Source organism: Aethalodelphis obliquidens, unplaced genomic scaffold (genome assembly GCF_003676395.1).
Source record: "Aethalodelphis obliquidens isolate GAN/ISIS:26980383/991018 unplaced genomic scaffold, ASM367639v1 scaffold3, whole genome shotgun sequence".
Classification (NCBI taxonomy): Eukaryota; Metazoa; Chordata; class Mammalia; order Artiodactyla; family Delphinidae; genus Aethalodelphis; species Aethalodelphis obliquidens.
In genome coordinates, this window is record NW_020837947.1 from 16,981,467 (window position 1) to 17,008,592 (window position 27,126).

Sequence of the window (27,126 nt, forward strand, 5' to 3'; positions counted from 1 at the left end):
AGATTAGATCCTAGAGGGATAAGAATTTGTGGGTAAAGAACTTTGATCCCACGGGCAATGGAGGGTTCTGAACTCTTAAGTAGAGGAAGACATGATCAGACATTTGTGTGCAGGGAGAATGAGGAAATGGGAGAGACATGAGCAGAGTGACTTGACTGCAGAGTTTAGTGTAGGAAGTAATGAGAACTGAAAGCAGAGAGAAAGGAGTTCGTGTAACATCTAAGAAGAAGAGACAACCAATTAGATGCAGGGGGCAAGGGAGATGGAGAAATTGGGCCGAAGATGATTTTGCAAGAAGAAATGTGGCTGGCTGCATTATTCCTAGTGCTATGCACTGAACGTCTGTGCCCCCTCCTAATTCATATCTTGGAGCCCTTGTGATGGTATTTGGAGGTGAGGCCTTTGGGAAATAATGAAGTCATGAGGTTGGAGCCCTTAAGATGCAATTAGTGTCCTTATAAGAAAAGGAACAGAGCTCTTTGTCATGTGAGGATACAACGAAAAGACAGCTATTTAAAAGCACCTTGATCTTGATTTCCCAGCCTCCAGAACCATGAGAAGTAACAGTCTGTTGTTCAAGCCACCCTGTCTATGGTATTTTTGTTATAGCAGCCCGAGCTGGCCAAGACACTTACATAAGGCTCCTCTTTCTGAGAAGTCAGGACCTGGCGTGGGTATGCTTTGATCACTGTTTCTGCAACCAGTGCCAAGCCTGACTTCTCAGGACTCCTATGAACCTGGGTTCTCTCTCAAGGTCTTTTCGAGTAAGCCCCCTCTGCACCTCAGCACCTCTATCCACCGTCAGGCTGAGTACGGGAATGCAATTTTAGTTATGAGTTCTGAGTTCTGTTTATTTGGGGGTGGGAGGGGGATGTTTCAGAGATTATAAAAATGTAGGCGTCTTTTAGGAACGGATAAACAAGTCAGTCCTGAGGCAGGCACCCAGGTCATGGTCAGAAAAGGTTAAATAAGAGATGACAGGGTCATGTGGACTCCAAAGTATCTGGGTTTGACCCTGCCTCTTACCAGCCACATGACCTAGAAAGTCTGGCCCGGAACTTCTTCCAAAGTACTGTAGCATGAGGGTTTTCTGTCCTGACGTGCGTGCTAGGAGCAGCAGGGCGGGGGCGGGGGTGGGGGAGTTGTCCCTCCAGGGTGCCAGCCCCAGCCCTCCTTCTGCTACGCCAAAGAGGCGAGGACAAAGGCCAGGGAGCTTTGGCTGCAAAAGTCAGATGCACCAGGGCTGCAGTGTTGTGATAGAACCAACAAATTAAAGGTCTTTCCCACTACAGAAATCTGTGCCATTTGATAGAAAAATAACAGTTTTCTATTTTACATATTGGAACAGAAAATAACTTGTGGCCAAGACCTCCATAATTTTCCTTGTGATGTTATTTTTTTCGTGTGGGCTCTTATTGTGGTGATGCGCTAACTAGTTGTTTGTCACTAGTTCTCTTCTTGTCCTCTTCCCTCCGTTGCCTGGCATCTGAGTTTGTTTTTCATTTCCATCAGTGGCACACAATTTCAAGCAGATGTTTTAAAAAGTGCTTGACTTTTAAGCCGGGTATGCCGTGCTCTCTTGATGGTGCTGTACGCAGCCCCAGATCTGGTTTGCAAATGAAGATGCTGGTGTGCTAGTTGGCTTGATTTTGGACTGATTTCCGCGGGGTTGTTATTGCTTGAACATACCCTGGAAGCCTGTCAGCATTTTGAACCTGCCCACGCTATTTTCGGGGGGGGGGAGGGGGACACAGGCCCAGCACAGACTGTAGGGCTGAGAAGCACACGCTTTAGAATAGGGCGACCTGTGTTTGAACCCTGCCTTCACTGCATGCTGGCTGTGTGATCACAGACAACGCTTGCAAGTTTCCTGTCTGTAAAATGGGGGTAAGAATGGACCAGCACCTCATAGGCTGACAAGCGATAAAGTGTGTAAACCATTTCGGTTCAGTGACTAACATGGAGTAAGCACTCAGTACATCCCAAAAGAGTGGTATTATTTCTGTCTAGATTTTAAAAATCCTTACAAGAGTCCTATGGGGTAGGTTGCTATTAATATTATTATCACTGGTTGTGGATAAAAAAGCTGAGGCACAGAGTGGTTAAGTAACTTGCCCAAGGTGGCACAGCCAGTAAGTGGCAGAGCAGTCTGGCTCCAGGGTCTCTCTGGGTCGCTGTTTGGTGCTCACTGGGGCTGGGTGGTACATAACAAGCAGTGCATACTCTATTTCAGGCACCAGGAGTAAGCACTTCACAGCACAGGATTTTATTTAACTCCCTAACCTAACTCCCTTGCTACGTTCTGGGGGATGCTATGACTAGCTTTGTGATAGAGATGAGGGAAATCAGAGGGTCAAATGAGGTCAGGGAGGACTATGCTGCTGAGAGAGGCTGGTCCCCCAGTCTCTTTCTCTGCACGCCGCTGGGCATGGGTCCTTCAGAGCTGGACGGACCTGAGCGGTCATCTCATATAAATGTCCCCAGGATGCCAAGGGGGCTCCTGGAGACCCATGGGTTGGAGCCCACATGCCCTGACTCCAGCCCATTGTTTTATGTTTTTGTTCATGGTATTATGATAACAATATCAATGGCCACTGTAAGTAATTCAATATAATTCATGTTTTCTTTTCCTCCGGCCACAAGTCTTCTAATAATAAAAAGTTTCTAAAATGAATAAGTATTAAAAACCTAATTTGCACAAGCACGAGGAAGTCCAGAAGGCCAAGTAAACAAGAAATCTGGGCACTTTTCTTTAGAAAATAAAAGTAGTAGGGAAAAAAAAAAGGCTAAAAAGTGGTAAAAGTAGATGTGAGAAAGGAATACTGCAAAATTCCTTCATGTTATCCATATTCTGGAAAATTACTGTCCACAGTTACATATTAGAAGATAATTCTGGTTATAGTTCTGCCAGGAAAAAGGTGGGTTTTTTTTTCTGAATTAGGTATTCTTTTTGCTAATTCTGCCCACTATATACGTACCATAAATAAATTTTAGTGCTGTGGAAAAGTACAGGCATGCTCTGTGAGTTGATTCTAACTGATTTTACATTTGAACCTTACATCTGGGGATACAGTAAAACTACGCCATAATTCATCATCAGTAACAAGACAGTCATTAAAATGTCGCTTTCCATGATACCTCGTACACAGCTGTTTATCACTAAGAGTCTCATTTTTAAATGCTTTAACCTATTACAAGTTTCCTTGTTACCAGCCAAAAGGAAAGGCAGCCCGGCAGAGTCTCTCTAAATGTCCTAAAGACAGCCTCTCTCCTCTCCAGAGCGCACTTCCAAATCCCAAGAAACACACAGCATTAGTTTTTGCCAAGTATGTTATGGAGGACCTATTTTCCATTAAGTTAAGCCAGTTAGTCTTATACACTTTCCCTTTTTTAGAACCTCTGCTTTTGTTTGATACACATTTGGAAATTTTATTGATTTCCCAAGAAGCTAAGTTCTGCACAATTTAGCAGAACCAGGAAAGGTACCGACTGAGTTTCCCACCGATTTTCAAATGGGATCATTTTCTTTCAAACACTCACTGGATTTCGGTTGGAATGAGACAGGTGGTTTTAGGCTCAAAGCTATTCAAGGCTGACAGAATAATAAAGCAAGGCCAGCAGCCTTTCTCACAGACACCCTGTGCAAGTGCTGGCAGAACCCTGCAGGCTCTGCCCTCTACCTCTGCAGAGACAGGTGATCCCCACACTGACTTCAGATGAACCTGGCACCTCCGGGCTCCTGGGGACCCAGGGTGACTGATACAGGCCCACCTGCCTCCCTAGAATGTTTTGGTTTGGAACACATCTGAGTCCATTCACCTGTGCTGACCAAGGGCCACGACTGGGATGGACAAGGTGCCAGGGTGCGGGCAGGTGGGATGGGTCCAGGCATTCTCTCGGTCTTGCCCATTCAGCCCAGTTCAGCAGAAACACACTGAGTCCCTGCCAGGCTGCCATAGAGCACACAAAAAGCTATTTGTCACGGAGGCTTGCAATCTCCCTCTCACGCACAGCACTTTGGTAACACGAAATTCGTCTCCCTTCTCTCATCCAAGCACTAAGTCTCTGATAACTTAGAGCCGGGCGGAAGACCAAATAAATACACATCTCGGCACATCTGGGGACCCAGCTGTATTTAAGTCCAAATAATGCCAGAGAGGGTTCTTGTAGGAGAACAGAGTTGGGAAATCATTATCATCCTGTGCGATAACATGAGCTGACATGTGTTGAAAAAGACAGTGTGCTAAGTACTTTACATGCATTATCTCAATTAATCCCTAAAACATCTCTAGAGGGAAATACCACTTTTAATACAATTTTTACAGAAAATGAGGCATAGAAGTAACTGTCGACAGTCATTTAGCTGATAAGTGATGGATCTGAAACCCAAACCCGGGTTGGATTAACTCCAGAGTCTAAGAATGTAACCATTTTTGCTAATCTGCATTTATCATTTAATCTTGTCTATTAACATGTGGGAAATGAGGAGCATACACGTGTTCTCCTCATCTGAACATGTCTTTTTTTAACTTCACATCAAAATGCATGCACCGTCAGTTTCTACCAATTACCAAACGCACAAATCAGAAACACAGCTCAGCCCAGTGTCATGAACCATGGTTACTCTCGTTAGAGAAAAACCCGCTCAAATATATTGCACTCGGTGTGGAGTGACAGAACTGTCATAAAGGTAATCATGTAAAAAACAAAATCTGCCATTATCCAGTTCCTGAATTTCTGAGTTGTTTTCGGTACCAGCTAGTGATGAACACCCTTCTTCTATTCATCATTCCCAGTTTTATACTCTTGGGACTAGGATATCATCACTATCAAACCAGAGATGTAAATGACTAGGAAACATTTAGTTTTAGGCTTAGAGTCCTAGTAAATCAAAAGAGCAAGATGGAAATAAACTATAAAGTTACGATGTCAGCTGGAGATTCTTTATAGCGGGGCCTTGACAGTGGTTTGCAAGTTTTAGTATTGCAGATGGTGGAAAGCAATCTGCCCAGGAGAACCGAAGTCTCCAGGCGCACACAGACCAAAGATAATTAACAAGATCCTTGAACTGAAAGTCACCTCTATTGCAATCCCTGCTTTCAGGACCATTTGGTTGTTTATATGAGCAGAGAAGGCAAAGCCTTTAACAATACCTGTATGGGTAATTTACTTGAGAAGTCAGAGGACTCAACCCCACCCAGTCTTCCCTCTTAACACCCTAACACACACACACACACACACACACACACACACACACACACACACACACACACACTTTGGCCAGAGACTTCTAGGCTTCTACAGAAATTACATCTTAACTGAGTCACTGAATTAATTAACTGAATTAATTAAGTTAATTAATTAACTGAATTAATATAATTCAGTTATAATGTAACTGAATTATATTAATTAAAACAATCTTCACTCTTTAAAGTTGAATTTTGCTATAACTTTTTTCATGGAAACTTTACTAATCCTCTAAAAACTGAGAACAGAGATTCTTAGTCTGGGGTTCGTAGATACGCTCCCCTGAAACAAGAAACAAGATGAAGTATTTACTCGGTGGAGTTGCATGTGCAATATACTGCGGAGAAAGTGCATAGCTTTCATCAGCTTCTCAAAGGAACCTGAGACCCCTTAACGCCTCAAAACTACTGTCCTAGATACTGGTCCTCTAGCGTAGCTGAAGGACATGAGAGTTAAAAAAGATCCTATTTCACTCTTACTCAGCACCTTCTAGAAGTTCATGCTGACAGGAGGTTCTAGCCCAGCAGTTGCTTCTTTTTTATAAAAACCAAAACAATTGTTGGAGGTGTCAGCGTCAAGGACAGGTTTTAGCAGGAGAAGGTAACAGTATCTCTGAGTCCCCTCCCCAGGAGCCACTGCTGGCCACCCTACAGTCCCCGTCAGCACACTGCATGGCGCAGGCATGTGCACAGGGCTGGGTTTCAATGCGTGGGGTTCAATCCTCGATCTGTTACTTTCTATTGGTTGCATGACCTTGGTCAAATAAATGCTTCCCTATCCTATTTTTTTCATCTATAAAATGGGGGAAATAATAATATCCTCTCAAGGGTTATGAAAGGATTAAATGAGATTATGTGGAAGTAGTGCATGACACACTGTCACCTATCTGAAACCCTTGGAAACAGATGTGTTTTGGAATTCAGGTTTTTAAGAAATGTAATATATTGCTATCCTCTACATTATTTAATACCACCAGCATAACCCATAATAAATGGATATTTCTACAGCAAAACTATGAATATTCACATTAAGAGGGATGAACCAAGATTACAGACAGCCTCATGTCAATTCAGGACAGGTTCTGCCACCCCAAAATGTCAGTTTTCAGAGCATTTTGGATTTGGGGATTGAGAATAAGCAGCTGTCAGCCTGTTTGGAAGAATCCTGCTTTCTTCAGTTCCCAAGGCCCTAATTCTTGTCATTGCTGAGTCACCAACCTTGGCTTGTCCTCATACTTCTATTCTCTGTGCATTGGCGCCGGGCCTGTGGCTGAGCTGGTACCCAGTGTATTTCTCTTACCATAATGCTCATTTGAACCGTGTTCCGCTTGACCCGTGGCTCCCCTCTCCTACTATGGTTCTGAGTGAAGAAGACTCCTCTCTTCTCTTGGCTTTGTCTCAACCTCTCCCAGTTCCCGAGGCAATCTCTCTCCCACAGCTCCCCTGTTCCAAGGGCTGTCCGTCTCCTGTTCAATATATTCTCAGAAACTCTCAAAGTTACTCCCTGTGACGTTGGCAGGTACGCTGGTGAGAAGAACACTCTTCTGGAGACAGACGAGACATTCCTTGGTTTCATTCAGGTATGCCTGAGAGCTGCTTGAGAGGAATGACGTGGCAAATCCTCCCGGACGGCACTCTGAGCCTCTCTCCCCCACTCCAGGGTGTCCCAAGAGAAAGAAGATGGACTCCAACGTCAACAGAACAGCCGAGGGGGACACTTCTAGGGGCTCAGTGACAGTCAGTGGCAGGTAGGAGCTGCCGAAGGCTACCCTCATTATACTACCTGGCTGTGGGAACACACGGTTTAGTATTGGTGGTGCAAAGGGGACGATCAGACATATGGGGGTTTGATTTCTCCTTGTTTCACATGCTGTGTGACCTTGGGTAAGTTACTCTAAATTCTCTGGGCCTCAGCTATAAAATGGGGATAACATTACCCACTTGACTAGGGCTGTAATTAGGAGTATGTCAGCTAACCTATATAAATGCCCCAATAATTATCCAGTCCCTTCCTTAAGTGCCCTTCCCTAGACTTTCCCTCACTAGTCCGGGAGACCCCTGAAGGGCAGGAACAGATCTTCTCCTTGTATTTATTTCTAGCGTAGGCTCTGGCCCATAGCAAGCAAGCCTGTAATAAAGTAGTGAATAAATGAATGCAATTGTTTTTGCAGTTGGTAGCACACCTTTAGTTCCTGCTAAATCAGATATCCACAATTTGAGAAGAGGAAACTAGGGTGAGGATGCCTGAGCCAGAGCTTCCTGGTCCAAATAACCATGTTTCCCTCTGATGTGGATAACAGAGGTAGACTGCACAAGCTCTTCCACTCAATAATAATGTTTTCTTTTTAAAATGGAACTTTAAATTTTATAGACAGAGTATTACATCCTAGTAACTAGAATGAAAAGTCTTTCTTCTACTCAACTGTCTCATTTAATTCTTATTACAACTTATTTGGTAGGTAACGTTGTTTCCATCTTACAGCTACAGAAACAGAGATCTGTGTTCATAACTGATGCTTATCATTCGTATTAATATAATCCTAACCAGTGTATTCTTCCTTTTTCTTCCAGGTTTATTGAGCTATAATTGACACACAGCACTTGTAAGTTTAAGGTGTACAGCATAATGATTTGACTTACATATCATGAAATGATTACCACAATAAGTTTAGTGACTATCATCTCACATAGATATAAAATTAAAGAAATAGAAAAAGATTTTTTCCTTGCGATGAGAACTCTTAGGATTTACTCTCAACTTTCATATATAACACACAGCAATGTTAATTGTATTTATCATGTTGTACATTAAATTATATCCCTAGTACTGATTCATCCTATAATTGGAAGTTTGTACCTTTTGACTACCTTCATCCAATTTCCCCTCCCTCCAAAGTGTTGCATTTTTAAAAGATGTCTCAATTTAGAGTAAGACTTGAAGATCTACTACAGCTCAATACCTCTTTCACTTATCCTCAACTATTATTAATTAAATTAATTAATTATTAATTTCACTAATCCTCAACTATTATTAATTAATTTAATTCTAGCATTCTCTTGGGTTCAAGCAGATGATAATGACCAAACTAATTCTAAAATATTTTGTACACCCCAAGATTCATTTAGGGCTTTCACTGGTTTTGGAAATTAAGACACCTTGGATTTAAAAGCTTATTCAAGCAGCTTTGCATATAGTTATTCTTCTGTTTTCTTGGACTAGAGAAGAAACTAAATGATTCCAATTTATCAATATAGAAATCAATGATGCTGTTTTTGCAGCATTTTTAATTAGCCTCAGTTCCTTATCTGTGAAGGGGACACTAACAGTATTTGCCATGCTTATGCGAGACACCCGTGGAAACACCAGGGCTTTGCCAGCTGTGAAAAGCTGCAGCTGCTACACGTAATGTTATTGCGATAGACTGCCGAAGGTCCTTTCCAGTGCTAATTTTCCATAATTCCAAGATTCTGTAGTCCAGCAGTAAACAAGGTTTTTACTTACAATCTACATTTTTCTTTCTGTCTGATCCTTATTTTTGCTATGTCTGAAAGAAACTTTGGGGAAAAAAATGCAGTGCGCGTGTGTGTTTCTTTTTTCTTATAGTACAGTAGTTCCCACCTTACCCAAGGTTACACTTTCTGAGGTTTCAGTTACCTCTGGTCAACTGCAGTCTGAAAATGTGAAATGGAAAACTCCAGAAATAAACAATTCTTAAATTTTAAATTGTGTGCTGTTGTGAATAAAGTGATGAAATCTCAAGGCTTCCAGCTCTGTCCTGCCCTGGATGGGAAGCAACACTTTGTCCAGCATATCTCACCCTCATTAGTCACTTAGCAGCCGGCGTGGTTATCAAATCCACTGTTGTGGTATTGGGGTGCTTGTGTTTGATTAACCCTTACCTTACTTGATGGCCCCAAAGTGCAAGAGTAGTGATGTTGGCAATTTGGAATATGCCATAGAGTAACCATAAAATGCTTCCTTTAAGTGAAAGGGTGAAAGTTCTTGATTTAATAAAAAAGGAAGGAAATCATAAGATAACGCTAAGATCTACGGTAAGAACAAATCTTCTATTTGTGAACTTGTGAAGAAGAAAAAAGAAATTTGTGCTAGTTTTGCTGTTGCAATCTGCCAAAGTTACAGCCACAGTGTGTGGTAAGTGCTTAGTTAAGATGGAAAAGGCATTAAATTTGTATAAGATAATTTGAGAGAGAAACCACATTTATGTAACTTTTATTACAGTATGCTGTTATAATTGTTGTATTTTATTATTATTGTTGTTAATTTCTTACTGTGCCCAATTTATAAGTTAAACTTCATCATAGGAATGTATGTATAGGGAAAATACATGGTATATAAGGTTGTGCCTTGATATCTGTGAGGGACTGCTTCCAGGACCCTGGTGGATACCAAATTCCGTGGATGTTCATCTCTTATACAAAATGCTGTAGCATTTGCATATAACCTATGCACATTCTCCCTATACTTTAAATCATCTCTAGATTACTTATAATACCTAATACAATGTAAACGCTATGTAAATAGTTATGAATACAACCTAAATATTTTGTAAAACCCTCTGGTGGGATGCAAATTCAAGTCTTGCCTTTTGAAACGTCCTGGAATTTTTTTTCAAAATATTTTAAACTTGTGGTTGGTGAAATCCACGGATGTGGAATCTGAGGCTACAGAGGGTCAACTGTATAGGGTTTGGTACTATCCGTGATTTCAAGGCATCAACTAGGGGTCTTAGAACGTACTTCCCATGAGTAAGAAGGGACTACCGTATACTTTTTTTTTTTTTTTTTTTGCCTATAATAGAGTAAAACAAAAGGCAGTCTCCATGAGAAAGCACTGTGACTAGAATCCAGGTAATAGAGGAGAAAGATCAGACAGAAAAGGGAGCTGAAGTTAGAGAAGACTGGAAGGGCCCTTTTTTGAAGAACGAGGGAGACACACTGGTTGGAAAGCACTTCCGCCGCTCTGATAGGTAATACAATGCATTTCTCCCCCAGAAGACATTGACAGTGTAGGTAAAACATGTTGCTCTGGAGGTTTGGAGGTAAGATGCTCGATATAGCTGACAACGGGTGAGGACCATGTGGGGGAATGAAGATGTATAAATTCCTCACACTCAGCCAATGTGATCTGGCGCTCCTTCCAGGATTCCAGAGCATGTGTACGCTTAATTTAGCCTGGCCCTGCACACTGCTCCCCACGAAAAGGAAAATCTCTCTTAATTTCTCTTTTCTGGCCATTCCCTTTTTATTTCTGTCAATAGAACCTTAAACTATGCCTAGATAGAGGCACACGGTCACACAGATGAGTCTACTTCATCTCTTCCGATGATGAGAGGCAGGTGTACATGATGTGAGATGCAGAAACAGCCTTTGATTAATATTTCAGTCACAGGAGAGGAATTCGGCTACAAGATGAAGGCGTATTAAGAAACAGCTCCCAGACAAATGGACTTTCTGAGTTCATCTCGAAGCATCCAACATCAGATTCACACTGCGTCAAAATTCAGATGATTTATACAGTCTCATTAGGTTCTATTAGTATTAATGGGAAATATGCATGTATATCGATATATGCATTAGTGCAGGCAGATTTCCCAAAGGATTTTTGCTTTGGGGCAAAAGCTGCTATTATGTGCACCTTCTCCACAATGGAAATAGAATTATATCCGCTAAATAAGTGCAGTTGGTCCAACGAAGTGACCACTAAAGCCTGGGGCTTGAAGCCAGCTCAAGCTGGAGTTTCTAGGTTTAGCAGGTTAGTGACAAACTGTTTTTGTTTGCTTTTTGGCTGCGCTGCGAGGCTTGCAGGATTTTAGTTCCCCAACCAGGGATCGAACCCAGGCCCCCTGCAGTGGAAGTGAGGATTCCTAACTACTGGACTGCCAGGGAAGTCCCAATGACAAACTGTTAAGCAGACTGTTTATTCTGAACCTGAACCTTTGACTCCAACTGACAATTGTTCTAAAAGGACAAAGAGGAGGAAATAAAATGATATTAATACAGTTTAGATCTAGGGTATTGTTAGCTTTGCAAAACTGAAAAGCAGGGGGAATTAACATTTGATACCTCGTTCTCTCCATTCTGTCCCCGCTCACCACACACCCATAAAGCTCCCAGCAGCACACAGAGTTCTCTGTTCTGTTCCTGCTTCCTTCTGCCATACCTCCTCCCAGAGCCTTCTTTCACACTATGGTGTGAACATCTAATAGCAGCATAGCAGCATAAGTGTCATCCATTTCACTAATAAACTTGGCCGTGTGACATGACAGGCCTCATGGAAAGGGAAAGAACTTTAGAACTGATCAGTTCTGGGATGGAGACAGAGAATCCAAGAAGGATGGTCATAGCCAAAATCAAACACTCCGTTGCTGTCCCGTGCAATATGGTAGCCACTAGCCACATGTAGCTAAAGAGCTTAAATATAAATTGGTTAAAATTAAAAGTAACAATTTTCTTCCTCAGTCTCACTAGCCATGTTTCAGATGCTCAGTAGCTACGTCTGTCTAGTGGGTACTGAATTGGTGAGTGCAGACATAGGACATTTCCACCATCATGGAAAGTTCTATTAGACAGTCTGTTCTAGTGGGAAATGGTAAGTCAGGATTATGACACCCAATGATGTTTCCTAGGAAAATCCAGTCTAATGGGCAGGGATGCTCTGTCAATGCTTAAACTGAGTTGGGGAGGTCTGTCTGGTCCCTTTGTTTTGGAACAAGAACGTGGGCAGTGGCTGGGTGTTGGTGGGCAGACAGTGAATAAAGGAAAACCGTGAACAGCGTAGGCACCTTAGAGCTAGGGTTGATCTGATCATTAACTCTACAAGGACTAGTAGAGGATAAGAGATGCTGAGGAACTCAAAACACTGGGGTTAGATAGAACATGAACATAAATTTAAAAATTTACATAACATTTGTGTTAATAATTATTAATGATTATTTTCTATTTTTGCCAAGTGTCTTAGTCTGCTTAGGCCGCTACACCAAATTACCATAGACAGGTGGCTTAAGGAACAAACATCTATTTTTCATTGTTCTAGAGGCTGGTACGTCCAAGATCAGGGTGCTGGCAGAGGCAGTTCTTGGTGAGGGCCCACTTCCTGGTCTGCAGTCAGCTACCTTTTCACTGTGGCCTTACTTGGTGGAGAGCAGAAAGAGAAGCAAGCTCTCTCCTGTCTTTTCTCATAAGGGCACTAATCCCACCTTGAGGACTCTATCCTCATGACCTAATTACCTCCCAAAGACCCCACCTCCAAAACCCTCGCACTGAGGATTAGGGTTTTTCAACAGCTGAATTTCTGGTGGGGGAGGATAAACATATAGTTCCTAACAGCAAGTTATACTACTGACATAAACTTTCTTTTCAAAATACAGTTATTAAAATTTCAAAGGGGGTACATTTAAGGAAAAATATTACATGAAAACTAGTATGGGAGAAAAGAGCAATACGGTAAAATTCCTAAATGTGGTTTGCAAAGGACGGAACTTTGAAACACTGATCCAAGGTAAAGGGTCTGGTCTGTTTCTCAGTAGGGCCACCTTAACCATCAGGGGCACCAGGCACAATGCCCAGAACCCACAATGCTTTTAGAGATCCACGCCAACGTGTTAATTTCTTTCAAGAAAATTAAATTCTGGAGAAAAAATACACTTTCAATTTATTATTTAATAAATAATATATATATATATAGTATGAACATATTTGTCTTTATACCAAGACAACTGTAAAACATAACTTTCAACATTTTTTTTTTTTTTTTTGCGGTACGCGGGCCTCTCACTGTTGCGGCCTCTCCTGCTGCAGAGCACAGGCTCCGGACGCACAGGCTCAGCGTCCATGGCTCACGGGCCCAGCTGCTCCGCGGCACCTGGGATCCTCCCGGACCGGGGCACGAACCCGCGTCCCCTGCATCGGCAGGCGGACTCTCAACCACTGCGTCACCAGGGAAACCCTTTCAACATTTTTTAATGGAGGAAGTGGCCCACAAAGCCAAAAGTGCCTGGGGCCCATGAAAATCATACCACCACCCCGTTTTTAGGTACACATGGGAGGAACCTTGAGGCAACGGGGACACAGAAGGGTAGCATTTGCTCAGCAGCATAATCAGTGGGCAGGGGTGGGGGACTCGGATTTCAGCAGGAAAGCGTAAGTACAAATCAGAAAGCAACAGCAGCATCCCATGCATGCCCGCCAGCTAAGCACGGTGTGAGCTAAGGTGCAGTCAGCAGACAGGGTGCCCAGGGCTCAGCCCAGGCCCACCAGACACCAGGCTTAGGACAGTAGGACTAACCCCAGTTCAAGTGATCACTACCTGCAGGTCAGGATGGGTTCTGGGAGTGGAGAGAGCTGAGCCTTCGGGGGAAGTTTCGCTGGGGACAGAGGAAAGGCAGGATAGTCAGATCATGGGATTTCAGTCATCATCAATTAGGAAGACCTATTCGGACTATTTAGCCCTGAAATCACATCATGGCGTTTAGGGACAATCACCTACTTGGCCTGAGTCAGACTTCTTACGATTATAAGAAACACAAATGAGAAGCAGATATACACATACACACACAGGCAGCAACTCCTAAACACAAAATGTGACTTGGGAATGTTGTCAGATATTCGTTTTGGCAAAGAAGTTTATGAAACAATTACCTAACGCACCCTGAAGGCAAAGACTGCCTAAGTGAAGGCTGACTCCAGGACCTCTTGACAAGGTCTGTGATGAAGGGGTATAAATGCCATTTCAAGTTGGAGAACTGTGGCTAAAGGCCAGGTATGCAGACCGATTCTATAATATCTTGTAGTTTCTCTCTCGTTGCCAAGTGAGAAGAATGACATTGATAAATCACCCTATTATAACTTGTAAAAAAAAAGGAACAGGTACTTAGAGAACTGACCAATACACACCTGAATAAGACAAATGGCTGCGGGAAGATGGCCGATACAAGTTGGAAATTAGTGATACCCGCTGTGGGAGGAACAGAAAACGTAGCTGACAGAGATAATATACCAATCTCACGCATGTCCATCGATTCAGGTCACCTGACAGTCTTCTTGGAAAAAAGTCTCAATTACTATTAATATACATGAAAACACCCTGAAAACTATGATACATCACGCAAGTGCAAGGTATTATTATAACTTAACCAACTGAAGTGGAAAATTAAAGCAATTATCTATATACTTTCATTTTAGGCTCAAGTTTTGGGATATTTGGTCAGGACTTTTTTTTTTCTTTTGGTTAAATGGTCTAGATATTTACCACTCTAATGTGTATAATCAGCAAGAAGAGTGTTTTGATTTTCTAAAACCTCCAGCTTTCAGGGGGACTCAGAATGACCGTGTAATGATAAGTGCCACAGATACCTCTCCTCTGTGAAACTGGGTTATTTTGTGCTGGTGAGCGTGTTGGTTTCTACAGTGGCATCCAGCACCTAGGCCACAAATGGCTTCCTTCTTAAACCTCAAGGGTCTCTGCAAACCACATTCCAGTGGTCTGTAGAAAGTGCTGCCCTACACTTTCCATTACCTCAGAGTTGGGCCAAGTTGGCCTGAGGGGGAGTCATTAACTGCTTCAGTGTCTTCATGTGTCTGATTAACTACAAATATATAATGCAGTTCAGCAGTGTAGGAAGCCACATGGGGAACCAGGGCGAAAATTCACTGCCATTTTCTCTGGCAGTTGTCAGCGGTCAGCAAGACCCAAACTGAAACCTTCAGTTGCCAACAGTTCTAAACAATACGCGTCCATGTTCCCGAGGTGGAGTGGCCCCGTGGGGGCCCAGGCTGAATGGGGGTAGGTTGGGTGAGAGGGACAGAATGGAAGTGGATAGAAAAATGAACTTCTGAGATATGAATAAAGAAAGGAATGGATTAATGGAAGGGACCCATATGTAGGTTTCTGGTGAATTGCTGGTGATACTGTGGAAAGTACATGTGGCGTCCAAGACAGCCCATTTTTACTTCAGGAAAACTCATTCTCGCATTCTGCAGCAGCTGCTACTATTTGGATTAGGAAGAGTAATAAGCCATATGGTGTGGGAGAAAGGAATCACACGTCTTTTCACATGGACAAATATTATCATTCCAATACATAAACACGTCAATATAAGTGTTTTTTTCTTCTGGGAGCACTACAGCCCCTGATCTCATTTATAAGAAAATGACTCACTCCGGATGTGCAAAAATTACCTGCCACGGTTATTACTGGAACCTGCACCAGTGGTCTCCTCAAGTTTTTTTTTTTCCCTTATTTGCAGGAAGACAGGAAGAAAGGGGGGAAGGGAGGGAGAGAGGGAAGGAGGGAAGGAAGGAAGGGAAAGGAAGGACAGGAAGAAAGAAAGTCAGAAAGAAAGAGAGAAAGAAAAGAGAAAGAATGGAAAGCTGGTCCGAGGAAGAGAGGGCTCCCTGTTCCTAGCTCCCCACCTAGAAGGCAGCCCGACCCCAGAATGCTCATAACTAGCTCCCCACCTAGAAGGCAGCCCGACCCCAGAATGCTCATAACTAGCTCCCCACCTAGAAGGCAGCCCGACCCCAGAATGCTCATAACTGAGCCAGCGAAATACCTCGCAACCAAACCCAGGAGGCGAAGGTGGAAAAGACTTAAGCTACTTAGAGTGGTCAGTGAAGGCCTCTCTTGATTTTATTTTAAATGTCTCAAGGACAAAGCATCCATTGCGGACCATACATGCCTCCTAACGATCTATCTAGATCTTACATTTCTTAATTTGGTCTTGTTGCTTCTCTCTGCCATTTCATTTTTCTTTATTCTTCCTTGCCCTGGAACTTCCTAGATAAGGTTTTTCTCCTGAGAATCTACCACTTTTGGCACAAGCTGTTTTGTAATCAACCCCAAACTTCTCTTGCTTATGTCTCTTCCTGCCAAGGCTGGGTCATTGTCTTCCAAGGCTTTCCAGTGTCTGGCTTTTTAGGCCCATGTGTGTCCCTGCAGGGCAGACAAGCCCACTGGACTCAGGGAGGGCAGTCCTGGGGTGCTGTTTGCAGGGAGGGACAGAAGGGGCATGGCTTTGCTATTCAGGTCCTGTGTCCACCAAGGGTCAGCCCTAGTAAGGTGGAACCAAAGGAAGCCTCGGAGGGAGAAGACCTGGAGGAGACTGGGGGGACCTAGAGAGCTGTGCTCGATGGAGACAGCCATCCTAGGAAACAGCACAATGATGGACGATACTACTTCCATGGTAGCACAGTTTGTAGTGGGTGCTTTCCCCCAGTGTGCAATTCCTATAAGTGAACAAACTGGGATCAGTTTACCAAGTGACCCTTCTCTCATTCTATAGAGTCCAGATGGCAGATTACGGAAAAAAAATCAAATCCCTAGGAGTCTAGGATTAACATATCCACACTACTATATATAAAAATAGGTAATCAACAAGGACCTACTGAATAGCACTGGGAACTTTACTCAGTATTCTGTAATAACCTATATGGGAAAAGAATCTGAAAAAGAATAGACATATGTACATGTATAACTGAATCACTTTGCTGTACACCTGAAACTAACACAGCATTGTAAATCAACTCCACTCTAATATAAAATAAAATAAAATGAAAAAATCGAATCCAGCATTCACCTGCTGCTCGCTCAGCCTGTACCTCAGGGGCCTTCAGCTCCAGGGCCATCTGTGGCCAGGCCGGTGAGCATAAATGGATGAATCATCAAGGCTAAGAGAGAGTAGGGGCTACAGGGAACTGGAGGATGGATGCATTCAAATTAAAACACCTAGCGGCCCTGCATACTCGCAGCAGACCCATCTGCAGATGCGTTCAGCCTCGGGGCCACCAGGTTGTAATTTTTGCTCAGAAAACCATCACCCTCCTCTGCGTGGGCACCTCCCAGGTTCCTCCACGGGCAGCCCACTCTATCTTGTTCTCCCTCACTCTCAGACGTGCTGGTCTCAATCCATACCTTTTGGCCAATGTCACATCCACTGTCCCAAGTGTATCACTTACAGTCCAGCCCTTTAATAGGCTGCTGGGTGGAGGTGAACAGCGGTGGACCCAGCAATCTGTGTTTAAGCCAGCCTTCCAGGAGATTCTGCTGCAGGCTCAAGTTGTTTTGGGGGTTTTTTGTTTTTATAAATTTATTTATTTATTTATTTTTGGCTGCGTTGGGTCTTTGTTGCTGTGCGTGGGCTTTCTCTAGTTGCAGTGAGCGGGGTCCACTCTTTTTTAACAACTTTATTGGAGTATAATTGCTTTACAATGTTTTGTTAGTTTCTGCTGTACAACAAAGTGAATCAGCTATATGCATACATAAATCCCCATATCCTCTCCCTTTTGCGTCTCCCTCCCACCCTCCCTATCCCACCCCTCTAGGTGGACACAAAACACCGAGCTGATACCCGAGTGATGCAGCTGCTTCCCACTAGCTATCTATTTTACATTTGGTAGTGGATATATGTCCATGCCACTCTCTCACTTCATCCCAGCTTACCCTTCCCCCTCCCCACGTCCTCAAGTCCATTCACTACGTCTGTATCTTTATTCCTTTCCTGCCCCTAGGGTCGTCAGAACCACTCTTTTTTTTTTTAGATTCCATATATATGTGTTAGCATATGGTATTTATTTTTCTCTTTCTGACTTACTTCACTCTGTATGACAGACTCTAGGTCCAACCACCTCACTACAAATAACTCAATTTCGTTTCTTTTTATGGCTGAGTAATATTCCATTGTATATATGTGCCACATCTTCTTTATCCATTTATCTCTGTCGATGGACACTTAGGTTGCTTCCATGCCCTGGCTATTGTAAATAGTGATGCAATGAACATTGTGGTACATGACTCTTTCTGAATTACGGTTTTCTCAGGGTATATGCCCAGTAGTGGGATGGCTGGGTCGTATGGTAGCTCTAGTTTTACTTTTTTAAGGAACCTCCATACTGTTCTCCATAGTGGCTGTATCAGTTTACATTCCCACCAGCAGTGCAAGAGGGTTCCCTTTTCTCCACACCCTCTCCAGTATTTACTGTTTGTAGATTTTTTGATGATGGTCATTCTGACTGGTGCGAGGTGATACCTCATTGTAGTTGTGATTTGCATTTCTCTAATGATTAGTGATGTTGAGCATCCTTTCATGTGTTTGTTGGCAATCTCTATAACTTCTTTGGAGAAATGTCTATTTAGGTCTTCTGCCCATTTTTGGATTGGGTTGTTTGTTTTTTTGATATTGAGCTGCATGAGCTGCTTGTATATTTTGGAGATTAATCCTTTGTCAGTTGCTTTGTTTGCAAATATTCTCATTGTGGTGTACAGGCTTCTTGTTGCAGTGGCTTCTTTAATTGTGGAGCACAGGCTCTAGGCACGCAGGCTTCAGTAGTTGTGGCACTCAGGCTCAGTAGTTGTGACGCACAGGCTTAGTTGCTCCATGGCATGTGGGATCTTCCTGGACCGGGGATTGAACCCATGTCCCCTGCATTGGCAGGTGGATTCTTAACGACTGCACCACCAGGGAAGTCCCCAAGCTCAAGTTTGAGAACCTCTGCTCTCTCCTGTTGCTCTCATCTTCACTTTGCCACGTGCCTCAGTTTGCCTGTATTCTTCCTAAATTGCATGCCTAAAACTAAACCTTGACCCACATAGACTATTATCTCATTCATTTTAGAAGAATAAAGGGGCATTATGAAGATTAAATTAGATAATACCCTTGAAATACTTAGCACAGTTCCTAGCACTTACTAAATATGTAATGCATGTTAGTTATTATTGTCATCATTAATCAATGTGTTATATTAATTATACAAGTTTTTCATTTGGTCTAAGACCAAATGAACTTTTAGTGTATGGTAAGTTTCTACTGTGGACACTCTGTGTCAAATTCCTCTAGAGTTTCTGTCTCTTATTTACAACTCATATATTTACATAGTGAATGGAAAAGCAAAACCCGTATTTAAAAAAAACCCCAAAACAAAAAAAAAACGTGTACTGAAAACAGTAGCATAAATGGTAGGGTTGAAACACCCTCACTGATGTAAGGAAGTGATCTTGTTACATCAGCTAAAAGCTGCACAGGTTTGGGGAGGAAGACGATAGATCCCCCCCAAAAGGAAGGAAGCAATCACAGAGGTACGATTCCTTTGAAGTAGTGAAAGGAGAGATCAAACATAAATTTTAAGCTTTCTGATATTTCAAAGAACACAGAGAATCTCTTTCCTAACCCTCCTCCAATTTTAAACGCCCTGCAAAATCTCCACCCTTCTTCCGTTTTAGTTAAAAGACTATTTTATATAGTAGAAAAAGTAGAAATGCCAGCCTGTGCTGGGTCTGTATTAAAATCCGCTCAATAAAGAATTCTGACTTTCATTAAAATAAGAGCTAAAGGAGGGCCAAGAGGCTGACCTTCACGTCGTTCACGAGTGACACCAATCACCAGGCCTTGGCACGCGCATGGATTTCTCGCAAGGATTTCGGCAGGTGTTTTCTGAATTGCATCCAGAATCGCACTGGACAGAAATGCAGCAGAGGTCGCCGAAGCCACATCAATAATGATAAGCAGGCTGATCGCGGCCCCCTCCGGCCTGCCCTGTGAGCCCACGGAGATCCCATCACTACTGAGTCCGCAGGAGGCAGCGTCTGCAGGAGCCTCTAGCCAAGTGCCAAAGTCATGTTAACACACTGGAGATGGACACTCTAACAGTGCAGGCCAGAGGTCTAAGGGAATGAAATGAGCTTAGGAGAGGAAAGTGGAGGAGAAAAAACACACAGATTTTTTTTTTTTTTTTATCAGTAGGTTTCATTTTAAAATTTGGGATATTTTCAATACAAATGCTTACAGTGTTACATCAACACTGCCATATTTTCAAGTATACTTTTTTTTAAAGTTAAATTGTGCACAGGGAACTCTGCTCAATGTTATGTGGCAGCTTGGATGGGAGGGGACTTTGGGGGAGAATGGATACATGTATCTGTATGTCTGAGTCTCTTTGCTGTGCACCTGAAACTATCACATTGTTCATCAGCTATACTCCAGTATAAAGTAAAAAGTTAAAAAAAAATAAAGTTAAGGGCTTCCCTGGTGGCGCAGTGGTTGAGAGTCCGCCTACCGATGCAGGGGACACAGGTTCGTGCCCTGGTCCGGGAAGATCCCACATGCCACGGAGCGGCTGGGCCCGTGAGCCATGGCCGCTGAGCCTGTGCGTCTGGAGGCTGTGCCCCGCAACGGGAGAGGCCACAGCAGTGAGAGAGGCCCGCGCGTATCGCAAAAAAAAAAAAGATTAAAAGAAAAAACTATTAAAAGTACTCTGCAGGAACTTCCCTGGTGGTCCACTGGTTAAGACCTTGCGCTCCCAATGCAAGGGGCCCGGGTTCGATCCCTGGTCAGGGTCCTGGATCCTGTTTGCTGCAATTAACACCCGGCAAAGCCAAATAAATAAATATGAAAAAAAAAACTCCAAAGGTGAAATAGAACACGTGTATGGCCCCTTAAAGTTCTCCACCTTCTATGATTCACAATTACCTTTAAAATCTATCTAGGACTTTTCAGTCTAAACGCGCAACCTCTTGATTTTCTTCACTTGTGTGCTTGTGATAACTTGCCTCCCCTTTCAAGCTCTCAGGTGAATTGTGTACCTCTTTCTCTTGTGGACAGAAGAGAGTTTAAGTAATACAACTATGTGTATGCCTGGCAAAGTCGATCATCTAAAGCAAAGGATGCTGCCAGGTCACCAGATTTCAGTGGGCAAATTGATACGAATAAAGCCAGAGAGGGGGAGATGTGAGAAGCAGACTAACTAGAGAGAAACTAACACAGTGAGTGTGAAAGAATAAAAATGTTTCATGTTTAGCAACCAATCGCTAAGAAGGAGAAATCGGAAAATCTACCTACAATGTCATGAAAACAGAGAGACGAGGAGTTTTGAGAGTGCAAAGTGTTCCATACGGCAGGAGTGTTGCTAGCAGAGAAATTTTGTTCTGAGCTCTTAGGATGGGCACTGGTGCCTTGAGATTTTTGTAGAAAAGATTTGGCTACCTCAAGGAACAGGGAAGTATCAGATAGGTTTGCTGGCCTTAGGAGTAGATCTAAGGAGAATTAGACTTCTCTTTATCCTAAGCAGAGACAGACTGTTACCTAGTACACACGACAGCCATCATTTCTAACTTGATGTAGTTTACACCCTACAGGATCCCATTCATCAACCAGCATTTCATATTTTTCCTTAGAAATATGCTTCTTTCTCCCTGTTCAACTTATACCGCTCTGGCCTGGGACCCCTGTCATCTCATGTTTAGGTCCTGTAACAACAGCTTTCTGACGGCCTCCAGAATCTTCAGAATCCAATCTATGTGGACAGACTACTTTTCCTTAAACGCTGCTTTTACCATGCCATTCTACTGCTCCCATACCTTCCATGGCTCCCAAGTCTTAACTCCTTTGCTTGGCCTTCAAGGCTCTCTAGGATCTGCTCAAGTTTCTCTCTCCCCGACCCTCACATGCATTTCCTGTTCAGGCACTCAGTACTGTCCCAGCACCAGGCGTGTTTCCGCATCCCAGCATTTATCCAACACCATCCCCTTCACCTGGATGCCCATCCCTCTCCTTTCAAAATTCTATCCATCCTTCTTGATCCATTTCCTTCATGAAACCTTCTCCAACTTCCCTGACTTCAGAATCCCTGTTGCATTTAGTGCGTGAACCATGCACTTGGATACTCTTTTATATATTATTTTGTTCTCTAATTGTTTCGTGTACATATAGTTCATCTCTCAACTGTATTTTGACCTTCGTGAGTCAAGAGCATGTCTTCTTCCTCTGTGTTTTCTGCAGAAACAGGAGAGTAAGTACAGAAGCCAGACTTGGTGAGCACTTGCCTGATGCTTTGTTCAGTTGAGCTCACGTGGAGAGAAGGAATGGGGGTGAATGGGGATTTCAGGTTGGAAAAAAAGAAAAACGGTTTGGGTCTCGGGGGTGATGATGATCACACAGGACTACAGAGTCAGTTACCACTGTTCACTTCCCCCAAACACCTGTGCCCGTATATAGCACCCACTGGCGACTGCGTCCTCACATTTAACCCGTCCGTGCTGAAGCTGGCGTGTAGAACCACTGTGCGAAGTTGTGTGCAGGGCAGGGACCTGATCTGTCCACTGTCCTTGAACAGCACACAACCTTGGGGATTTGAAACTGCACCTCGAGGCAAGCTCCCGAATTTGAACTCGCAGGGGCTGCTCTTATCCTCTTAGAGGAGAGGATTATCTGGTCCTGTCCAGCATGGAGGTGAATTTCTAAGCGACACAAGCAGTCTGAAAGACCAAAGACATGCAGAAATTCAAATGCACTAAGAACAAAGAATAACTAGGGAATTATCCATGGAGGAACTCCTCTGGTCCTCCAGGCAGAGAAGGCTGAGAGCAAATGTCCCACATTATGGATGAAAGGACCTGCTTCTGATGGCAGAGGCTTATACTTCTCACTCCCACACTGCTCGCTACGCAGACAGCGCCTAACCCATCATTAAATCTCTGGGTCTCACCATCTATGCAGTTAAGGTAACGCCCTGCTGACCACAAGAGAGGCTGGGTGCATTAATTATGATAGAAAGACGCTGTGAAGGTACACAGCCTCTCCAAACTTCGTTTCTGTTGATGCACACAGGCCCCTGGGCAGCCACAGGATCCCAGTGAATTTCAGTCCCTCCTGCCCTGGGCTGGGCCCGTCCCTGGCTGTCTGAGTTGGCAGGTGTTTTACCTATTGCACAGCCCGGAAGGAGCTCAGGGGAGACCAGTGAGCTGCTGCCAGCAACCTAAGGCGGTGTCGGGGCCTGATGGCCTGGCGGTAAGTGGCCACCCACTTGCCAGGGGAACTGGTGACAACATGTAGTTGCCGAGATGGAGCCGAGACGGAGCCAGAGGCTGAAGAACTTCCGAAAGAGGAGAGAATTTTCGAAACGGCAGTTTGAGTCACCAAGGTTGAAGAGAACAACAGGCGAGCCTGAATTTGTGATAGGTGTTTACTCTACAGTTCTGATCTTCTCTCATGGGACTGACTGTATCTTACCTGGAAACTCTTCCGGCAAGGAACTGGGGCGGGGGGTCTAAGTGGGGAGGACCAATACCTACCCCTCACCCCTTTGTGTATTTCCTGAGTTCCAGCCTCTGCCTGGGCCCCTCGGGCTGTCCTCGCATCCTGGACCCAGCCAGCTGCTCCATCAGTTCCCAGCCCCTTGGAGCACAGACATCCCTTCCTGCCCTGAGGGCATGCAGGAAAAAGCCCTTTTTGTTTTTCTGGTTTGTCAAAATGAGCTCCTAATCAAAACTAAGGCATTTAAACAATCGAAATATTACAAGAGCATAGAAATGGTTCAGTCTCCAGAATACAACTGATTGATAACATTTTGCTAAGTGAATGACTTGGATAAACGAAGGTGGATGTCTCCAAAGCTTGCATATGGATCTGAAAATTGGGCCTTTTTAGTTATGTCTGGGAACAGTATAGTATTTTTTTACCCTGATTTCTGCCAGCCGAGATACAGCATTTAAACCTAAGACACCGGGCATGGTGAGCATTCTTTAATGAACAGAAGTGATTATTCTAGAAACCAATGTTTTAATTTGTTCTTGGAGTCAACTTTATGTTATAAAAGAAGATAAGTCATACTGCCAGGGAAAAGACAGGTAGATTACATTGCTGCCACCAAAAGAGACTTTTTTATTCCGATCTAAAAATCACCCATGTTTGCAACAGAATCTTCTATTTCCAGTGAAGTTCAAATTCACATTAGAAAGGAGAAAATACAATGAAAAGTTATACTATGGAACAGTGAGATATACTAACTGAAAAAGCACTGCACTGGGGTTGGGGTCTAGGATCTTGTAACCCAACTCTTGGTTCTTCAAGTAGGGGAACTTCAGTTTATTCAGTTATAAAATGAGATGATCAGCCAGGGTCCCCAAGGCCTGGGAATCTGTGTTGTTCTGGCACCTTTCAGAACCTGACCAATTCATCTGAAGTAAACTCAACAGTTCTCAGTGACATAAAAAGAAATAAGAGGTCTGAATATGCCCAGTTCAAAAATGATAAAAATTAGCTTTAGACATTAGTATGTGCCTTTTTCATGCTCTTCTGATCATAGTATACATTATGATCATTATATATATATACACTCACAGACAGGTGTATTTATATAATCCTAAATGAGATACATTTAAAGAAAATCAAAAGTAACAACGCAACCCAGAGTTCCAAGAAACACTTCATCTGTGTTAAAAACCTAGTTCGATGTTACAATCCCTTTCTATCAGCGAATCGTGTTGCTTCAATAAGGTAATGTCTTGCGTGCCCACAAGCTATGCGGTATGGCTCATCAATAAAATTAGAAAAATTTACACCCAAACAATTCATCCAAAGTCATTTATCACTAATACCATTTGGTATGTAGAAGGCATGTTTCACTTTAAAATAATGAGCAAGGCTACAGTCCTTTGATTATAAATTCCCCTTTCATCTTAATTTTATGAAAAGCCACAAGGAAAATGCCCAGCATGATGCCCTTGATATTTAAACACTTCGTTCCACTTACCATTAGTTTGCTCCAAAACTCAGCCTCCCTTGAAAAATGCTCCATATTGAAGAGATAAATTTCGTGTTCTGCCTTGTCAAATGTGTCACTTGGACTGCTCCAGTGACTGAGCACAGGGAAGCAAACATTTCAGCCAAGCTGCTTTCATAATACTGATGGTTTGCTTTCTCTCATCCCTGAGAGTCTTGGGAGCAATGAAATTTACATACGTTGGGGTGAGATGGGTGTGGGCATTTCCCATAGTTATGATTCAAAACCGAGTTATGTTTCATTCAGGGAGATAATAATATAACTCAAAGAAGAAAAGTATCCCCTAGCATTGCTGCCACTTAAGACATGACAACTCCTGTTGCCTTGTGCCAATGCACCACACCGCAGTCTCTGTGCCAAGAACAAACCTACAGTGGGTGGTGTCAACTCCTTCTGGCATTTTTTTTTTTCATGGCAGACTCTAGTATCTATAAACCTCTCAGCTCACTTGAAGGTGTGCACAGTAACACAAGAATAGACATTTGGAATGCAAGTCTAAGGTTGCAAGGTCAGGGAGACAGCTTTTGACATTATTGTGGGCAAAATTAACCAAAGTCGACTACTACATGATTCATCCTGTGTGTGCTCTGTTAGAACAGGTAAAATATGATTTTTTAACAGCCGCATAAAGATATATGTGCTTGTAATAGTCTCACTTTTTTCGTATGAGAGATTGGAGAAGATATAACTTCCTTAAAATGTCCCAGAGAATTGGATCTGTGGTTATCATCGTAGGCATAACTCAGATATGAAACACTCCCGTTTTCATTAGTTCTGACTACTCTAATGGTCACTCAAAAGAAACATATGTGTAAATAGAGAGGTTTTTTTTTAAAAAACATTTAAAAAAATTAAAAAGTTTTTTTGGCCATGCAGCATACGGGATCTTAGTTCCTCGACCAGGGATTGAACCCAAGCACCCTGCAGTGGAAGAGCAGAGTCCTAACCACAGGACGGCCAGGGAAGTCCCAATAGAGAGGTTTAACACTCTCTACCCACGATTCTTGCAAGCTGAAAAAGGAAAGGAAGGAAAAGCAGAGACTAGATAAAGCCTGATGGCGGAGACCTGGAAGAACTGAAGTTCTTTCTTTCTGGGCTTGCATGACCTTTACATGTTCAGTGAACATTTCTCAGATATTTAGATTTAATGAAGTTGTCAAAGCTTCTGATGAAAAGCAAAACTCAAATGCACAAAATGCATATCCTTTGATAAACCTTCCCCTGAGTGTTCTAACAACATTTCCTTCCTTTGCCAGTTTCTAATTACACAGGACTTAATGAGCAGTGGCCCTTTACAGTAAAACCTGGCTGTGGTCAACTGCTGAGATCTACTTCCAAAGCCTGGGGTGGAAAATCAGAAGCCGACATCCTGCTGTTCCAACACGAAACAAACCACTTTGATAGTTATTCTCTTGCAGGAAGGTTTTCCTCTCCTCATGTTAATATGGGTAGGATTTTCTCAAACGCTTCGTTTTATAGAGTTTCACCCTGGAAAGCAGTTATTTATGTTTGGTACATTTTCTCCACTTCTTTCATGCCCCAAATTAGTTTCAACTTTGTCAGATTAACTGCTTAAATATAAAAAAACAACTACCGACAACTAAGGGATCTGGGGAAATGGAAAGTTGGTAAAGAAGAGCACATTTTCAAGAGAAGAAAGATGATTTTGTTGGAGGAATATCTAAAAGTACTTGTTTACTTTTCTTCCCTGGAAGCCCTGAGGAGGGCTATACTTAGTGTAACTCTTCCATGAACCACTGCGCCCATCAGAACCTGTTTTGCGGGTCCTGCCTCACAGCCGAGTCCATCTCTAACTGCTGTTTGTGGCCAGGGTGAGTCATTTGAACACTGGGCAACTTTTCCAACCACGTGAAGCAACTATTTCTCTCTGGCAGGGAGTCTTCTTTCCCACTGGTAAAATCTGATGTTCTATCTGCTTACTATTCATTTCACTGAGTAGGGACACAGTCTTCTTTCCCACTGGTAAAATCTGATGTTCTATCTGCTTACTATTCATTTCACTGAGTAGGGACACAGGTACTTTTATAAAATAGATACACTTCATATTAAATAGATACACGAGAAAGTTCTAAATTAAGTCATATGTTTTAAAAATTCAAGGGCATCTCGATACTTAAAGGAATCCATGGCACATCCACTTTTAAGAGGGAAAACAACTTTGCAAGTGTGAGGTTTTATAGACTGCATTGTCTTAAATTGAGGGACACGAGTTCAGCCTGCTGTGACTGACTCAACTAGTGTCACTGGAGCACAAAACTGACTCTACAGGCACGTTTTGGTCGTCCTTTGC

At 43.0% G+C, this 27,126-nt stretch overlaps 1 protein-coding gene and 1 long non-coding RNA gene across 5 annotated transcripts in view; both read right to left on the minus strand.

Annotated features, from left to right (window-relative positions):
• SASH1 (SAM and SH3 domain containing 1) overlaps positions 1–24,927 on the minus strand; it is a 326,913-nt gene extending 301,986 nt beyond the window's left edge. The window contains exon 1 of one of the 2 annotated variants that reach the window (XM_027083813.1): positions 24,786–24,927. In XM_027083813.1, coding sequence (XP_026939614.1) covers positions 24,786–24,830 — 45 coding nt within the window. In that variant the 5' untranslated portion in view covers positions 24,831–24,927. The remainder of the gene's footprint in view (positions 1–24,785) is intronic. The other variant, XM_027083828.1, reaches the window with a different exon arrangement.
• LOC113608003 (uncharacterized) lies at positions 10,491–16,703 on the minus strand. 3 transcript variants are annotated; one of them, XR_003428177.1, is made up of 3 exons: positions 14,160–16,703; positions 13,573–13,630; positions 10,491–10,755 (listed from the first exon to the last, which is right to left on the minus strand). It is a non-coding gene; the product is annotated as an uncharacterized LOC113608003 (long non-coding RNA). The 3 variants fall into 3 exon arrangements; XR_003428178.1 differs by lacking the exon at positions 10,491–10,755 and adding an exon at positions 13,147–13,193; XR_003428179.1 differs by lacking the exon at positions 10,491–10,755 and adding an exon at positions 13,165–13,212.
• Positions 24,928–27,126: the final 2,199 nt, after the last annotated feature.